The 19,378-nt window shown below is 34.9% G+C and overlaps 1 protein-coding gene across 6 annotated transcripts in view; it reads right to left on the reverse strand.

The window, feature by feature from the left end:
• The window catches only part of LOC148955763 (uncharacterized), a 280,415-nt gene that overhangs the window by 197,646 nt on the left and 63,391 nt on the right, over window positions 1-19,378 (reverse strand). For 4 of the 6 annotated variants that reach the window (XM_089104158.1, XM_089104175.1, XM_089104163.1 and 1 more), the window contains one exon: window positions 17,095-17,234. In XM_089104158.1, coding sequence (XP_088960284.1) covers window positions 17,095-17,140 — 46 coding nt within the window. In that variant the 5' untranslated portion in view covers window positions 17,141-17,234. The remainder of the gene's footprint in view (window positions 1-17,094; window positions 17,235-19,378) is intronic. The other 2 variants (XM_089104165.1, XM_089104171.1) reach the window with 1 other exon arrangement.

A 19,378-nucleotide genomic window follows, 5' to 3' on the forward strand; every position in this document is an offset into this window, starting at 1 on the left:
TAGTAACTATGAGGTAGATTTATATCAAAATATTCGAGCAAATCACACAGCCTACTAGGTGTCTTACCTTAGCCTACATAAGGTAGGCTATTAGTGGAAGTCATTAGGTCTGCAAAACTACCAATAGGGTAGCCTATGTATTGATACTTTCTTTTAGAATCATTAATGTTTACCTTTACACTGCTTCATGGTTAAAAGATCCTGGAAGGCCAAAAATCCTAGTAACATCAAGACTAGGCCTAGTCTAGCCAAGCTCTTTTCAAGAAGCATTCCTTAAAAGTATTTTTCAAAGAAAAGAGCTTTGCTGAACTAGGTTCCGATTTCTTTTTTACCAGAACATACAAGAAAACAACACTTTCTAAGACTATATGCTGATTTATTTATTTTTTGGTCATTTTCTGCTGTTCTTCTGCTTTTTTAACAGCACACATTCTTTATTTTTAACAATGGCATAACCTTTCGTATTGGAATACGTTATGTAAACAGGCGATCTTTCTCCTTAAAAAATGAATTATTGGATTTTCACACTAATTTAAGACGTATATGGCTGTGTAAGTTTGCACTTGACCAATTTAATGAATTAGTTTTCATTTTAGGTGTCCTTGGTACTTTAAACAAAGATTAGAAGATCAGGAGATACAGACATGGGGGAATGAAAATGAGAGATCCGAGACATTAAGTGTTTATAAGGAAGTGAAAAAGGTGTTTGGCCCGGAGATTTACTTTAAAAAATTAAATAAAAAAAACAAGTTTTTTTAACTGAAAGTAAGGAACGACGTTAAAACTTAAAACGAACAGAAATTATTCCGTATATGAAGGGGGCTGTCCCCTCCTCAACGCCTCGCTCTTTACGCTAAAGTTTTTTTATTGTTTAAAAAAATAGAGTTGTGAGAAAGTCAAACTTTAGCGTAAAGAGCGAGGCGTTGAGGAGGGGACAGCCCCTTTTATATACAGAATAATTTCTGTTCGTTTTAAGTTTTAACGTCGTTCCTTACTTTTAGTTAAAAAACTTGTTTTTTTATTTAATTTTCGAACGTTTTTGAATTAATGCAGGTTTTGATTTTGGCTCACCTTACATGAATAATTAAAATAAAATTTGCATATTATATTTGGTTAAATGGCTTTCTCGAAACTTGTTTAATTTTATTTACGAACGTTTTTATTAGTAATAAATATACGTAACTTAGAATTAACTTACGTAACGAACTTCTATATTCATAAATTTTTAACACGTATATTAGGGGGTTCGCCCCCTAGTCAATACCCTGCTCTTTAAACTATAGTTCGAATTTTTTTTCCAGTTCTTTAAAAATGACCTCTTAATCACAATCAGTTGATCAGTTGAAAAACTTGTTTTTTTTAAATTTAATTCCTGATCTTTTTCTTTAATAATGCTGGGAAATCCGGCGCCCCCTTCATAGCAATGTCCCTTCCCCCATGAAAACTTCCGTCATGGAAAGATCCTTCCATATAGCCCCCGACCCTCTCCGTCCCCCCCCGACCAGAAAAAATCTCCTCTGAAACAGTCTGTATACGTCCCAATAACCAATACTATTTGTTAACATTGAGTAAAGTTCATAACTTTCAGCCCTCCCCCTGGGGACTTTGGGGGATCAAGTCATCCTAAAAGACATTTTTATCATATTTTCGACCATGTTGTACAAAATGGCTATCTCAAAATTTTGATTGGGTGACTTTGGGAAAAAAAAAAAGCGTGGGAGGGGGCCAGGTTGCCCTCCATTTTTTTGTCAATTAAAAAGGGCACAATAGCTTTTAATGTACATTCCAATGATTCCTCTCACGATATTTTAGGACCACTGGGTCCAAACGATCACCCCTGGGAAAAAAAAAAACAAAAAACAAAAACAAACCAATAAACACGCATCTGTGATCTTTCTTCTGTCGAAAAATGGAAAATTTCACATTTCTGTAGATATGACCTCCATACATCCATAGTAGGGTTTTCCGATGCGCTGAATCTTATGTTGTGATTTTTAATAAGGTTCCATAACTTTTAGGGGTTCCTTTCGTCTTTTTTTGAAAATAAGCCAAATTGTCTCAGGCGCTTAACTTTTGATGGATAAGACTAAACTTAATGAAACTTATATATTTGAAATAAGCATCAAAATCTGATTCTTTTGATGTATCTATTGGTATCAAAATCCTGTTTTTTAGAGTTTCGGTTACCATTGAGAAGGGTCGCTCCTTACTTACAGTTCGTTACCACGAACTGTTTGATTTAATTTGCCAAGTAAGTATTTGTCATATTGGTTGCAGCTGCGGGCCAACTGTTTGCCTTTAAGATGGAGGAGTAAAGTATTTGAGAGAGGTAAGGGGTTCCCGGCGTCTAGGTACACGTGTCCCATTTGTAATATTGAAGAGGAAAATCTGGACCATTTTCTGTGCCAGTGCCAGGGGCTTACTGATTTGAGGGAGGTTATTTTGGGGAAAAGTAATTCTTCACTTCGGGGCATGTTGTCTCTGACGGTACCTAGCCTCATGTGTAGATTATATAGATTTGTGTTGTGGATCAGGCACTAAAGATAAGAAAGGAACTATTGTGAAGTTATTTTATTTTTATTTGCTATGGGCTATGTTTAGTTATTGTTATATATGCTATTATCATGTGTTTTGACTATATATGCAACTGTGTTTGTTTTTGCCATGGCCCAAAGAGGCTTTTGTTTTTCAATAAATATCTATCGATCTATTACATGAGCTGCAACCACACCTCTCGGTATGCAGTGCCAAGCCTCTTATAAACGTGGTCAGGAACCATCGGTTCTAAACATGCATTAACTGCTAAATTAATTGCACAGATAGTCTGCAAATCCAAGGGCGCCAGAAGTCGTTACCCCCAAGGAAATAAGAAGACATTTATAAATTCTGTCAAAAGAGGAAAATGAGAAAGGAAATTAAAATCCCGGCAAAAAACAAAGGTTCTAGTGTCCAATCGCTCAAACACTATAAAATTCTGAAAACAGCTTTAAAATTTTAAAATAGGCTACTTATATCATTTCTTAAAGCGCTTCATTTTACCTTGTGGTACGACGTTCTTTTTTATGCAGTATAAAAATATTGCTAGCTGACAACAAAAATGGGTACTTTCGCATTATATGGGCCTTTCTAAAAAGTCAAGTTTGGTTAATGCTACTGAAATAAAATAAAATAGGATGAATATATAATAGTTTATAAACAAATTTGGGCTATATATTTGCACATTAGAGATGGGGGGGGGGTAAAGTATTGCATATATTAAATACGTAACTTAATCTAACCTAGGTACCTTCCCCCCCCCCTAAACCCCAAAAAACAACAGTTTAAATATCGTATACGCAATGAAAACAACGCTATGCATTCCATTACTCAATAGCGGTATCTTGATTTAACCCGTCAAAAACGGGTTTTTCGTGACTGGTTTCCTTGTAAAGGCCCATATAATGGGAAAGTGCCCAAAAATAAGACTGCTAATAATAGGCTACTACCATTCTTAGGAACAAAACGTCGGTCAAGATAATTTTACAAATGAATCTTTTCTATACATAGTGTGAACAAATGGGATATGAAGGAGGAGGCGCATAAAAATGCCCCGAAAATCAGGAACACTATTATTTCAGGAGAGCAAGGTACAAATTTTTGGTTGGTATTTGTCCAGGTGCTTGGAATTACGACTATCCACGTGCATTTTAGAAGGGGCCTACTTTATATAAAAAAAAAAAAAAAAAAAAAAAAAAAAAAAAATGTGCGGTGGCATAAAAAGGGTACTTTCTCATTTATAGCATTAACCCTTTTTGAGAAACGCCCTTACCACTCAACCTTACCGTTCACCAGTTCTCGGTTGTGAACGGTGGGTAAACAACAACCCAATAGTAACTAATTAAATAGAATTTGAAAGAAACATACACCAATTTTCGGTACTCTTGCATTATCCAAGGAAAACAGTCACGAAAAACCCGTTTTTGACGGGTTAATTCAAAACACCACTATACAGTAATGAATGCTTAGTGGGGTTTTCAATGCGTTGACGATATTTAAACTGTTGTTTTTTGGGGGGGTTTAAGGTGAGAAAAAGGTACCTACACTAGGTTAAGTTACGTGTTTAATGCATACTGTGATTTACCCCCACCCCCAATTTAAATATATGCAGCCCAAATTTGTTTCTTAACTATTGTATTTCTACAATTTTTTATTATATATGATTATAAGTAACAAAACTTGACTTTTTAGAAAGGCCCATATAATGCAAGAGTACCCAATTTTCACCCTAATTCCAAACATGAAACACCCACTAAATGCAACATGACTGAAAGATCATAAAGGTCTTAGGCCCCCTTCTATCTGGAAAACCAAGAGTCATATTTTTGGGGGGAAGGATGATCGTTGATGGGCCCCCTTCTATCTGGAAACCCCACAGTCATATTTATTTACGTCTCTAGAGGTGTTCTTGCTCAAACAAACATGCTCAAATTCTGGAAGGGGGGGGGGGTACTTGAGAAATCTATTGGTAGAAAATCCACAAATCTGAAAGGGAAACCACACCCAAAAAATACAATCTTTATTTAGATGATGAACATGACTGACAAATCATAAAGGTCTTAGGCCCCCTTCTACCTAGAAACCCAAGTCATATTTTTCTTCGGGAAGGATGATCGTTGATGGGTCTGAATTTGTTTGGCTTTTCTTTTTACCAGATGGGAACAAATCAAACCACCAGTCTTATGTAATAGAAGAGGGCTCTTTTGAATCGACATTCAAGAACTATTCCAGGTAAAAAAAAGAAAAGAAGGGTACTTGTCTAGAATCCAGTAGTCACACGAGAAGTGAAGTTTCGTTAATGCTAATGAAATAAACAAATTAGGATAAAAATATAATAGTTTAGAAACAATTTTGGGCTCTATATTTGCACATTAAGGGAGGGGGGGGTAAAGCATAGCATATATTAAATACGTAACCTAACCTAGGTAACTTTTTTTGCTCCTTGAACCCCAAAAGACTAAAGTCACGGAGTGAGCAATACCTCACAAGCAGCGGAAACCTGTTTTTCATATGGCATCTCGGTCTTTCTCGATACAGTCTTTATCGCGTGACTACTGGATTCTAGACAAGTACCAAAAGGAGAAATGGTAGAATACAAGAACATCTCGGAGCGTCAAGTTTGTTGCAAAATTGCACCACGCTTGGCACCACCCCGCCACGTCTGGTATGCCTTCGCCAAGCTTGGCACGCACCACCCAGGTGCCACATAGTGTACGTGATTTCCTAAAGTTTGTGCCCACCCATTTTGAAGTGCCCCAAACATAACCAAAATACTTCCAGGAGACCAGTTTGAAACGTCTCTTCCAGGTTCCAAAATACCTGCAGAATCCACAAACCAGACTAAATGGTTACTAGATGGAGTGAATAGATGGTGACTAGATGGAGACTAGATGGCTTCCTTTTTATGTGGTAGTATTTTTGCATAATAGCATTATGCAGCTTCGCTTCGCTTCGCAGCCAGCTTCTCTTTCCGTAAGATATTCGCGACTGGCACTTTTTTGCCGCTAGGGCGTGGCTGTTCATGAATAAGCCCTTTTAGTCAGGCTTACCCTAATTTCTTCTAATTAAACATTGCTTATCCTATAGCCCTATACATCTGATACGACCAAAAACCTTCATCGATTTAACTCAGATGATATCAAAGATATAGTGTCTAACGGTTAAGTAAAACTTGATTTTAAACAAACCAGTAACCAGTATGTACAATTGAATAAATCACTGTTCGAAGATCCGATAAATTTAACTGCCAGCCTGTCGCCGTTTAAATGAAGCGGAAAAATGTGGAAAGGCTAGTAGATTTTCATGTTACGTCTCGAATTCATTGTTTTTCTCAGATAAAAATTGTATAATTTTAATAAAACCAAGTCAATCCACTGCTGACGCTAAAGCCTCAAAAACTAGAAAATTGATATGACTGGATTGATTTCTGAACTTTCGAAAGCCTTTAAATTTTCAAGACAATAAAAGAAGTTTGTGCTCCCCGTAGCCACGTCAGGGGGGGGGGGGGGGTTGTTAAGATACATTTGCACCCTAGCATTTTAACCCATCTAAATTTCAAAAAATAACTTTTGGTATTTTCGTTGAAACTAGCTTTTTTGTATTTTTATTGAAAATACCTTTTTTTGGTATTTTCATTGAAAATACCAAAGGTTTCTGCTCCCTAGGTCCATCTTAGGTCTATTCTTACCTAAAAGCCCCGATTTTAAATTTTTGTTTTTCAGAATTACTAATTGTTTAGGGAAGAATCACATCTCGGTCAGTAGACCTATTGCCATTTTAAATTTTCATTGAAAATACCAAAGGTTTGTGCTGCCTAGGTCCATCTTAGGTCTATTCTTACCTAAAAGCCCCGATTTCAAATATTTTTCTTTTTTTCAGAATTACTAATTGTTAAGGGAAGAATCACATCTCGGTCAATAGACCTATTGCCACTTTAAATACAATCAGTTAAATTTAACAACGCTTTTCGTCTGTAATTCCCAATCCGTTGATTCCCAAAGACAACTAACCCTCAAAATAAAAGCTACATCTTCTCAAGTTGTTAGGTACCATACATATTTTGCTTATTTATTGCGGATTTTTCGCCTTTATTTAGGCTGAACCAATTCAAACGAATTGGTTTGTAAACTTTCCCCTGAAAAAAAATACCCCCTCCTCCCAAATAAAAATCCTAGATAGGGCCTTGCAGAGCAACAATAATGGTTTTCAATTTCCAAACAGTACATCCGAGTTTCCTCTAAGCATGGCTAGATACAGGTATATAAGGTACCTGCCATACGTGGCAGAAGTGGATTTTGCGTGGCGTGCCGGAAATCGAAATACACCTAGCAGAGAGTAGGGCAAACCTTCAGTAAAACTTGACTTCAGTTCAAGAGTGGTTACAAGAATTAGCAAACGAAAAAGAGCAACATGAAAATACTAAAAAAAATAATAATAAAAAAAAGTACTTTTCCTCCAACCAGGAGTTTTTTAAAGTACCAAGGACAGCGAAAATGAAATCTAATTGTTTGAATTGGTTAAGTAGAAATTTACACAGCCATATAATCTTCAAAATTAGAAAAAATCGAGAAATCAATTTTCCGTGAAAAAATCTGAATACAAAGCTGTTGAGTTTTTGGTAGCAGCCAGCGCCGAGTTTGAAAAAAGAAAGGAGGGTGATAAATCAGCAAAAATAAACTAAAGATGGTAAAGGTCTAGTTTCGGGCCTAATGCGAAGGAAGCATGTTAAGAAAACATTACTTACTTCATAATATGTTGAATAATTGCAGCTAACAGATTTTGCATGCAGCTCCGCTATACTTTACTCCCAACACCTTAATGTGCAAATATATAGCCAAAATTAGATATTTCCCATGTATTCTCCCTCCCAATACGTCTCTCTTGTTTCAACCACGTAACCATAAATTGAATCAACTGTGACGAAAAAAGAACCGGAAAAACAAGAGTGGCGGGTGGCGGAAAGATTTGGTAATATGTAATTTGGGGGGCTGCATGCAAAATCTGTCCGCTACAATTATTCTGCATATTATTGAAGTAAGAATTGTTAAGACGTTTCCTACTCAAAAGCCCCTAATCTAGACATTTACTCTAAAACATATAGCACCAAAAAGCTGAAGAATATGTAGTTTTCCTTTGAAGTTGTCTTTGGGAATCAACGGATTTTTAACTTTAAATGTTATGGACGAAGCGTTGTCAATTATAAATAATTATTTTTGCCGATTTATTTTGACGGTTCAACGTCGGTTCACTGCCAGAAAGTTTATATTCTACTGAAAAGATAATAATTTTGAAACAATCCTTAGGTAAAAGGATAAATTCGGAAGGCGGGGGGGGGGGAGGGTTGAAAAAATTCTTTATTTTGGTGTCCTTAGTACTTTAAAAGTAAATGAAATTGTGTGGCGGCAAAACCATAAAAACAGTCATAGAGAAGGTCGAGTCATGAAGTGTTATGATCACCCCGGACTTCCATTTTTATTATTATTCTTTTAAATTTTCTTTTAAATTCTTTTAAATTTTTAGTTTACTTGAAATATCAGTATTTTTATTTTTTGTCAAAAATTATATATCTGATGCAACCTTCAACCCTTATAAATTTAACTCAAATACCCAAGATATATAACGGTAGAGTAAAACTTGATTTGAGTTCAACAAGCCGGTTACAAGAATTGGACGAATGATTGCTCGAAGATGCAACAAATTTAACTACATGCTTGTCGCCGTCAGCGTCTCTGTCTAAATGAAGCGGGAAATGCAAAAGTTAATAATATAAGGGCTTCAATGCTGCAATTAATATCGACAAAATGACAGCTATTCAAAGATTAATGGTTACACTGCGGAACTTGGCAAATACACAAAAAAGTACGTTATGTATAAGGGACATACTCAAGGGGGTAAGTTGCCCCCTCTCCCCATACTAAATTTTCTTGAATTCCCGGGCACTTCTTTTCCAAACTGTCGAATAAAATTAGGGTACTTGTCTGTTAAACCAAATACACATAAGATTAGCGAATAACAGTAAGAATAACGAATAACAAGCAACGAGTAACAGCAACGAATAACATAAGAATAACAGTGTAAGATCTGACAGAAACCGGTTTCCTCTCTGGGATCGGTTATCATTTGCTTATTTTGAGTGCGAAAAACTAAGATGTATGTATATTTGGTACTTATTAAGAATCCAGTAGTCAAGCGAGAATGACTGCATCGAGAAAGAACAGAGATGTTACATTAAAAACGTGTTTTCTCTGTCTGTAAGGTGTTGCTTACTCCATGACAAAGATTTAAACTTTATTTTTTTGGAGTTAAAGGGGCAAATAAAGGTACCTGGAGTAGGCTAGGTTACGTATTTAATATATGCAATGCTTTACCCCCACCCCTCTAATATGCAAATATAAAGCCAAATTTGTTTCTGAACAATCATATTGGTACTTGTGCTTTATATCCTACACACGAAAGAAGTCAAGTTTGGTTAATGCTAATGAAATAAAATAAAATAGGATGAAAATATAATAGCTTAGAAACAAATTTGGGCTATATATTTGCCCGTTAGGGGGGGGGGGGAATTTGGTAAAGGGCAAAGCATAGCACATATTAAATACGTAACATAACCTAACCTAGGTGCCCCCCCTAAATCCCAAAAACAACAGTTTAGATATTGTAAACGCAATAAGAAATCACGTTTTGCGATCCATTTATCCATTGCAAATACCCGTTTGACTGATTTCCTGTAGAATTTCCTCGTACAGTCTATAACGCTGTGTAGGATATAATGCACAAGTACCATTATATTTTCATCCTATTTTGTTTTATTTCATTAGCATTAACAAAACTTCACTTATCGAGTGACTACTGGATTCTTAATATGTACCGTAAATCTTAACTAAATATTTAATATAAAGAGGTGGTTAGGGGTTAGGTATTTGATATAATGCGTTCTACGCGGCCTGATTTCCATAATTCTTTGTCATACATTCCATAATTTTGCTTCTACAGTATTATATTATCATCATATTTTGGTATATTTCATTAGGAGAAACCTTACTTTCCTTCTAGGTGTTTCTTTTAACAGACAAGTAAAAAAATTAGCTTTTCTTAATGGACCCCCCCCCACCGAAAACTATCCTGGGTAGGCTACATGCCGGTTATGCGCATACTTTTTTTCCAAACAAAAGTATTCCATAAAGGGTACAAAAATAATGTATCCGGATGTGTCACTACAATCAAATTGAAAATAAATATGTTTTACGTAGTTATATTTTTGTAATTTGATGATAAGTCATATACATCTTTGTGATAAGCTGTAATAATGGTAATACATCATTGTAATAATCTATATATATGTTTCTATATATATACTTATATATATTTATATATATATATATATATATATATATATATATATATATATATATATATATATATATATATATATATATATATATATATATATATATATATATATATATATATATATATATATATATATATATATATATATATATATATATATATATATATATGTATATACATAGTATAGTATAGGCTATATATATTATTATTTTATTTTATATACTTGGAACGGAGGAAGTTTTTTTCTAATATCCGAAAGCCTACTGCTTAGCACGGCAGCATTATTAAAACATCAATCATCCCAAATTTTGACAGAACCATCTCATTATATAATCTTCATATAAAACTCCAACTCTAACGGAAATTAGTCTAAGGATATTCCATTAAAGGAAAATGGGTGGAAATTATTGGTGGCACAGCCAAGAGCGCAGCCTAAAAATTTTCTCATACGGAGAGCACTGCCAAAAACATTGTTTTAACAAGGGTATAATGGGATAATTGGGTATAATGTTCAACAAGGGTAATGGTTATAATAGGATTATTTATCTTTTTCCTCTTGAGAAACATTTTTATATGCCTTCTTGTTTCCCCAGGGACTACTGCCCCCCTACAAGCACTCATGGGCGCGGAGCTGCAAAGTTTTGACAGCGTTGGTAGATTCGGATAGAATTTTTTTAACTTGTTTTTTTTTTCATCTTCTACAGTAAGGCTAATTACAGTAAGGCTAAGTACAGGAAGGCTAATTGAAATATAAACTGGCCAGCCTGAATAGGTTTTTACAAAGTAATAATAAAATAAAGTGTTATCGATCAGAAATAATATTAACCGCATTTGCAGAGGGACATTAAGAATATTTCGAACTAACCGAATATTAGGCAATGAATGCAAGTTCTTTGCACAGGGCCGTATTCAGGAGTTGTTCTAGGGGGGAGGGGGATATTTTGGTTCGGGGTGATTCGGGTTCGGGCTATGTAGTCATGATATACACGACTTTTGAAAGGGAGTAATTCCTCGATATTGGGAATTACTTCTTTGTTCCCTATCCCAAAAGCTGGTAGTTTTCACTTTAAAACTAAATTTGAGCAAAAATTCTATCATCCTAAGGTACTTCGGCACTAACTCAAAGTGAGAAAAACAAAATAAATTTTATATAGTATAAATAACGTAATGAATATTAATCCAATATAATATTTATATAAAATAATACGCAATAGTGCTATAGATTTTATGCGACAATAATAAAAATAAAATCGAATCAAGGGTAGCTAGTAAAAATCCATTTTTTAAAACTTTCCTACATATTTGGTTTTGAATTACTCAGTAGAAATAAAAATGAATGGTCGAAAAATATTGCCAAATCTTTCTTAAAGTAAAAAGGAAAGAAATGTCGGTACTTGTGCACTATCTGGTACCCACCGCTCTAACTGTATCAAAGAAACCAGACACGAAACCTGCCAAACGGGTATTTGCAATACAGAAATGGAATGCAAAGCGTGGTTTTCATTGCGTTTACAATATTCAAACTGTTGTTTTTTGGGATTTAGGGGGGAGGGGTTACAAAGGTTAGGTTACGTATTTAATATATGCTATGCTTTACCCCCCTCCCCCTAACGTGCAAATATGTAGCCCAAATTTATTTCTAAACTATTATATATTCATCCTATTTAAAAAAAAATTTACTATCATTAACCAAACTTGACTTCTTTTGTGGGTACCATATTATGCACAAGTACCAAGATGTCTTTAACAGAAAGAATATACAAAAGAAAACAATGATATGGATTGGGATTCTATATTCAGTTATATTCAGTTATTGAAAATAACTGAATATAGAATCTATATTCAGTTATTTTGGAATAATAGTCGACAATTTAATGCTTAAGCATAGACGCAGAGAATGGGGCTCAGTCTCTCCTCAAAAAAGTTGAAGTCGAGGTCAGAAATGTTCTTTAATGCCTGGAATAATTCAATTTTTAAACCTAGATTGAGCAACCCCCCCCCCCTAAAAATAACACCTCTATATCTATGGGCAAGGCTGTATCAAGAAGAGGTGGTTACCGGTTTTGAACCCCCTCTCCCCAAAATTTTTGTCTGGCTCGTAAAAACGTAATAAAAATGCATATGAAAAAAATTTCTAAAGCTTTTTTTATGTATTTTTTAATCCCTCCCAAAAGAAAATGTTGGATACACCCTTGTCTATCGGCATAAGGTACTCAAAATCCAACACTAAAGCTTCACACAGCAAGTTCCATTTTGAAATTACATTGCAATGTTGATCTTGATTTAGCACTTCTTTGTGACCGCAATATTAAATAAATAAAAGAGCTACCGTGTGTCTCAAACAACCGTCTATTTGTAACAGTCGTATTAGAGTATTGTGTTCAAGAATAGGCAAAATAGTCAGTTGTAACCGATAAAATTAAATATATTCAGGGGGCACATAGTGCGAGCGTGCGAAGGTCGCCTTCCCCTTGAAATTTGATGTTGGGTTCATTCCGACATTAAAGGACGTGGACAATACAGAATGACGCTTAGTCGCTATCTTGAGAAGGATACTGTGCTGTCGATGCCGTCCCCAGTGTTGTCAGTTGCTTGGTCTAAAGTTGCGCCGCCTAAAAGTAAAAATGCGCCAAAAGCTTCATTATTATAGTGAAAATGCGCCAAACGAACGATTTCCCCCCTAAAAAATGCCCAATTCGAAATTCAATGCGCAACCGCTCCAAAACGGCACATATGCGCCCCATCTGGCCGCTCTGGTCGTCCCTAGAACATCTTTGGTCAAAAGCGCCGGAGAAGTCGTCACGGAGAAATATTGCTGTCGTCTTATGTGCCAACCAGCGTGAGAATCCCAAATTTTCTATGTTCTAGAAAATTTGGGCTACCGTATAATTATGGCCGGACTGTCACCAAGTCTGGGCAAGAAATTCCAATCCCCGGCACCAATTAAGCTGGTGGAATCTCTGAGAAACCCTGATTGACAACATATTGATATTGCTTTTTTTTATGAAGTGTCCTTTTTATGGATACTACATATTTTGTTTTTTCCAAAATTTGCGCTTATTAATCACCACCTAACCAATCCTCGGCTATTCCGTGAGTATTGCGTCGGTTTCAGTGTTGACACTTTGAAGTACAAGGTCCTCTAAACTGTACCAGAACTTCTAATTTGTACGAAAACGGTACAATTACACTGCGTTGGCAACGCTGGTTGGTTCTTCCCTGGTTTTCTTTGGTGCTGAAGATCATCGACTCATCGACGTATCAATAAAAAACAGACATTTCCCCTTTTTTATTTTACTAAAAAAATGTTGACTACTTCACCATTAAATTGTGCATTTCTTCTATTGGGTCTTAATAATCCCTTCCTAATATGATGGAAATTTCTTTGTTTGAGTTTTTAACAAATTGCCATCCAGCTTCAAAGTGCTGAAACCCGTTTAGATTCTCATCATATCTTTAATCTATCTTTTAATCCATCCTATCTTTTATCATAGCATCAATCGGTAGCATACTGTCTTCCTATTTTATTAAATATTTTTTAAACTCTCTATTTTTAAATATTAAATATTTTATTAAAATATTATATTATAATATTTATATAATATATATTTATATATATAATATATATTTATATATATATATAAAAACATATATATATAATATTATTTTTTTTTTTTTTTACTGTACATTTCTTTTTCCCAAAATATGTATTCGCGCTTGATCACGATGCTGGCCGCCATCGGCTGTAACATGGATATTTTGTGGGAGTTCTTGGCTGATATTCCATGGTGCTGACGGTGGTCGGCGTTTACTCCCCCCTCCAGCGATTACCCTCCCCCCACCACGGAAAATACCCCTCCCTCCCAAAAAAAACCGTGGAAAATACCCCCCCCCCCCCGTGGAAAATATGACTTTCCAAATTTGAGAATTTTATTTGAGTTTTATTTCTTTTTTTCGTAGGGGGAAGGAGTTTTGGTACTTGTGTATAATGGGCCACTCACTCAAGTTTGCGCTGTGTAAAACTCGAGAACAAGCCGCAAGGCCGTATCCCGGGGGGGATTACCCGCTTTGACCCCCCCCCCCCCCGAAATGTTTGTTTGATTCGTAAAAACGTAACAAAAATGGACATTAACAAATTTTGTATGCGTTTATTGAGGTTTTTTATGTAGCCCCCTCCCGTAAAAAAATTAGTAACCCCCCCCCCCCGAACAAAAATCCTGGATGCGCTTCTGACTCATCGACGTATCAATAAAAAACAGACATTTCCCCTTTTTTATTTTACTAAAAAAATGTTGACTACTTCACCATTAAATTGTGCATTTCTTCTATTGGGTCTTAATAATCCCTTCCTAATATGATGGAAATTTCTTTGTTTGAGTTTTTAACAAATTGCCATCCAGCTTCAAAGTGCTGAAACCCGTTTAGATTCTCATCATATCTTTAATCTATCTTTTAATCCATCCTATCTTTTATCATAGCATCAATCGGTAGCATACTGTCTTCCTATTTTATTAAATATTTTTTAAACTCTCTATTTTTAAATATTAAATATTTTATTAAAATATTATATTATAATATTTATATAATATATATTTATATATATAATATATATTTATATATATATATAAAAACATATATATATATATATAATATTAATTTTTTTTTTTTACTGTACATTTCTTTTTCCCAAAATATGTATTCGCGCTTGATCACGATGCTGGCCGCCATCGGCTGTAACATGGATATTTCGTGGGAGTTCTTGGCTGATATTCCATGGTGCTGACGGTGGTCGGCGTTTACTCCCCCCTCCAGCGATTACCCTCCCCCCACCATGGAAAATACCCCTCCCCCCCCCAAAAAAAAAACCGTGGAAAATACCCCCCCCCCCCGTGGAAAATATGACTTTCCAAATTTGAGAATTTTATTTGAGTTTTATTTCTTTTTTTCGTAGGGGGAAGGAGTTTTGGTACTTGTGTATAATGGGCCACTCACTCAAGTTTGCGCTGTGTAAAACTCGAGAACAAGCCGCAAGGCCGTATCCAGGGGGGGGGGGTATTACCCGCTTTGACCCCCCCCCCCCGAAATGTTTGTTTGACTCGTAAAAACGTAACAAAAATTGACATTAACAAATTTTGTATGCGTTTATTGAGGTTTTTTATGTAGCCCCCTCCCGTAAAAAAATTAGTAACCCCCCCCCCCGAACAAAAATCCTGGATGCGCTTCTGACAAGCCGGTTTCTTCGTTAGTTTTTTTTTCAGCTTAGCACGAGACAAGACTAAGACAAGTGACAGAATATTTGGGAAATATATAATTTGGGATATATATTTGCAAATACGGGGGGGGGGGGTAAAGTATTTGCACAGTTTGAAGTCAGAAAATATTTCTTTCTAGGTATATGGCCACTAAAAAATACAGAAGAATAACGAGGTATCTGGAAATATTGTTAACTAAAAAAAAAAAAAAAAAAAAAAAAAAAAAAAAAAAAAAATCCCAGTATAAGTGCAATGTTTCATTTATAAGGGTTTTTTCCAAGCATTAAGTGTTTTTTTTTCAATGACCGTTTTTCCAAAGTATTAAGTACTATTATTAGGTAAATGTAGTGTTTCATTTAAGTGTTTTATGATGGTCATCAAAGTTTATGTTATTTGTGCCTTTCATTTATGTTATTTTACTGTGTTCATGGCCGTATATTTGGCTTTAAAATACACTTATCTAAATGAGATCTATCTAGTATCTAATATCACATCTATCTAATATACAGAATAATTGTACCAAGTACATTTTGCATGCAGACCCACTATACTTTACCCCTCCCCCCCTAATATGCAAATCTATAGCCCAAATTTATTTCCAAAGTAACGAAGAAACTAACGAAAAGACCCGTGTGATCTCAAATTTTACACAGCGTAAACTTGAGTCAGCGGCGCATAACGCACAAGTAGCAAAATTTCTTCCCCCACAGAAATTATAAAAATGAAACTCAAATAAAATTTTGAAATTTTGAAAAGCCTTATTTTCCACGGGGGGGGGAGGTATTTTCTGGGGGGATTTTTTTTATTGGAGGTATTTTCCGAGGGGGGGGGAGTAAAAACTTAGAACCGGTGCTGACAATTGTGCAAGGCTGCACGCTCATTTAACTGTATTTTTGTTGTAGTATGAAAAAAGGAAGCAGTTCTTTCCTATTTGGGCTTTTTCTTTCCCTCAAATTTCTTATTTTATTATATCAAATACTAAGGACATAAACCTAACAATATTTTTGACCCCCCGGACCAATCTTAGATCTATTCATACGCGCAAACCATGATTTTCCTAAGATTTTTCTTCTGGTTGTTTCAAAATTACGAAATATTTTGGGCAGTATTAAGTCTTTGTCAGTGTTGTAACGTTGAACCGTAAAAATAAGTAAGTAAATATTAATAGTGAGATTTGACAACACTTTTCGTCTACAAAAATTCAAACATCAGCAATCTATTGGTTCCCGAAAATGTTGTGATGGTTAGGACACGTTTTGAAAGATCTTAAGCCGAACTGGCCAGCCATGACAAAAAACTAACAAAGAGAGAAAAAACTCAATGAAAAAACAACAAACGACATTGCGGCCAGTAGAGAAAAGGATGAAAAACCAGAATAATGCGGATATATTTCGCCTGTATCAAACTAGGCGTCTTCAGCACAAGAGAAACACAAGAAGAACAAGATAAAAAAACAATTAAAATTAAAAACAAATAAAACTATCCCCAATAAAATCGCAACTTACTACGTGGATAAGTTGCGCCGGTTATATTTTATTAGTATTATTTTATTATATTATATATTATATTATATTTATATTATAGTATTATTTATTTATTATATTATTTTATTAGTATTGTATTTTATAGAGCAAGATATATATATATAAAAAAAAAAAAAAAAAAAAAAAAAAAAAAAAAAAAAACTAGAAACAAATAAAACCACAACCAATAAAATACAATTGGCGCAACTTACTACCAGGATATCCGCACTGTTTTAGTTTTTCATCTTTTTCTCTACTGGCCACAGTCTCGTTTGTCGTTTTTTCATTGAGTTTTTTTCTCTCTTTGCTAATTTTTTAGGACACGTTTTGCGGATGAAGGAAGACAGATTGCCTATAAGAGAACTATAATAATCTTTTTTTTTCATTTTTTCACAAAACCCTAATGCTGGGAAACAATCAAATACAATGCATACCTGATTTGCCGTCTGTTAGGTCATATCCCAAGTCTTCTTCTGCCATTACTAGAAGAATAACTAGCCTTAGAATTTAAACAAATATCCTTTCCAACATCGTATCAAATCTGGAGAAGGAAATCCTTGACCGCTCGTCACTGCTGAAAATAAACAAATTTCAGAAACTGTAAGGATTTTTCCTTTTTCCTTAATAAACAAAACAATATAATAATCCTTCTTTTACGGAAAACAGAAAAAATGTTGATAAAAACGGCTGTTCTAACAAAAGGAATATAATGGGTAGCGCAATAGAGATGCCTATTTGAAGACCGAAGTAAGCTGTGTGTATATTTTTTCTCCATGTGACTTCGTATGGAAGAAAATTATCATAGAAACATCAGAGGGGGCTCAATCGGTTGGAAATTGAAAGTTCTAGTGCCTTTTTTAAAATTCAAAAGTGATTGGAGGGAATCCAGTCCCCTCTGTCCTTTTTAGATACCCCTTCCCCTCAACATTGATCAAATATTTGAGACAGTCATCTTGTTCATAATAATCAAACGGTCCAATGACTATACCTCCGAGGAAGACATGAACCCCCACGGCTATTGGGACAATGGTTGTAAATTATGCAATTTACCATTCGTTTATATATATTATTTAATATTGGAATAGGAGGGGGTGTTTGATGCTGGGCGTAAACCCCTTTTAGAAATTTTCTTTTTAACACCAGTAACAAATCCATAATTGTTGGTATTTACATGGATGAATTTCAATACATTAAAAATTGCCAATCTACATTTCATAAGTTGTTTTCCGTAATACTGGTTGTTGATGTGATTATCTTTCTTCCTTTTTTTATGTTATTTCAAATAAAAAAAATCTTATCTCGAAATGTAAGTTGTTTTCAGTAAAATACAAATGACGTTCTGGCCTTTAGAAAGCATAGGGGGGTTAGTCCCACTCCAATTTATGATAATCTCCGATCGTTTTAAGTTTGACTTGATTATTTATTGTAGTTTATGTTCGTTTTGGCTCGTATTATATGACTTGATTTCTACTCATCTTTGGTTTAATGCAGCTCTTTACCTTTCTTTGATAAATTTCTTTTTGGAAAAAGTAGTTCTAAATTAAGAAATAAAAAAGCTGAAAGATGTATTCGTATGAGGCACAGTTTAAAGCTGTGTGAACAGTCAAATTTGTTTTTTATATTTTTTGGGCCAAGTTGGTGAGGGACGTCAGATTCTTCTTTTTTCAGCAAAGTTCTTAGTCCAAACATTCAGAAAATTTATTAGAACAACACATCAATCGCAATGAAAAAAAAAACGGACACAGATGACACATCATTAAAACACGCAGAAAAATAAATATTTTCCCTAGACATAGCAGAGTTGGGAGGATGAAGAAATCACTAATAAAAATTATGCCGCTATGTGAGACGATTCCAGGTAGTGTGGATCTTATCAGAGCAAGAGGCTAACTTGATTCTAAATTAATTTTTTATCTCCTAAATTTTGTAGAAATAAAAAATGGCAAAATAATAATTTCCAAAGACAATCTTCTCGCCATGGGCAGCGCCAAATTAAAAGTAACCCCAGTGATCCCTGTTTTTCATGCAATGAAGACCACTGTTTGGGGGACGTCGAATTTTGTGCTGTTTGTTGCTGTAGCTATATAGTTAACAAATGAGCTTGAAAATTATCTTATAGAGGCTAATATGATAATATTATATATATGATAATATCATAATATGATATAATATGATATGATAATATCAAAGCAACAAATATGCGAGTAATTTCAAAATAATGAAATATAAAAATTAAAGCTGACCTACCGAACTTAGATTATAGTGTTAAGCAGGGGCGAATTTCCGGCATTTTTATGTCGGGGGCAAGAGGGGCCTATATCTAGATAGTCAAGGGGCATGAGATATACATTAATTTATTTTCCATATTATTGGAGGACGGGGCAAATGCTACCCCCTTGCCCCCTCCCCCCCCCAAACGACGCCCCTGGTGCTACATTTTGAATAGGATTTTGATCCATAATAATTTGAGCGCGCGTAAATACATTCATACAGTACACATTGCACAAAACCATAGTACACATGTTATTGAGCCACTAGTGATTCGATAGAAATAATTCAAATTGGAATTTCTAAGGAATTATTGAGCAAAAATCCAACTGTACAAATGCTTCAGCCATACCCAAAACGCCATCAGTCATTCCAAACTCCATACCCAAAATGCCTCCAGCGTGTCTTTAAAGGAGTTTAAGGATTCTGTTCTAAGAATCACTTCTACTG

This window comes from Artemia sp. Qi Xiang Cuo, chromosome 2 (genome assembly GCF_049724085.1).
Source record: "Artemia sp. Qi Xiang Cuo chromosome 2, ASM4972408v1, whole genome shotgun sequence".
Taxonomy (NCBI): Eukaryota; Metazoa; Arthropoda; class Branchiopoda; order Anostraca; family Artemiidae; genus Artemia; species Artemia sp. Qi Xiang Cuo.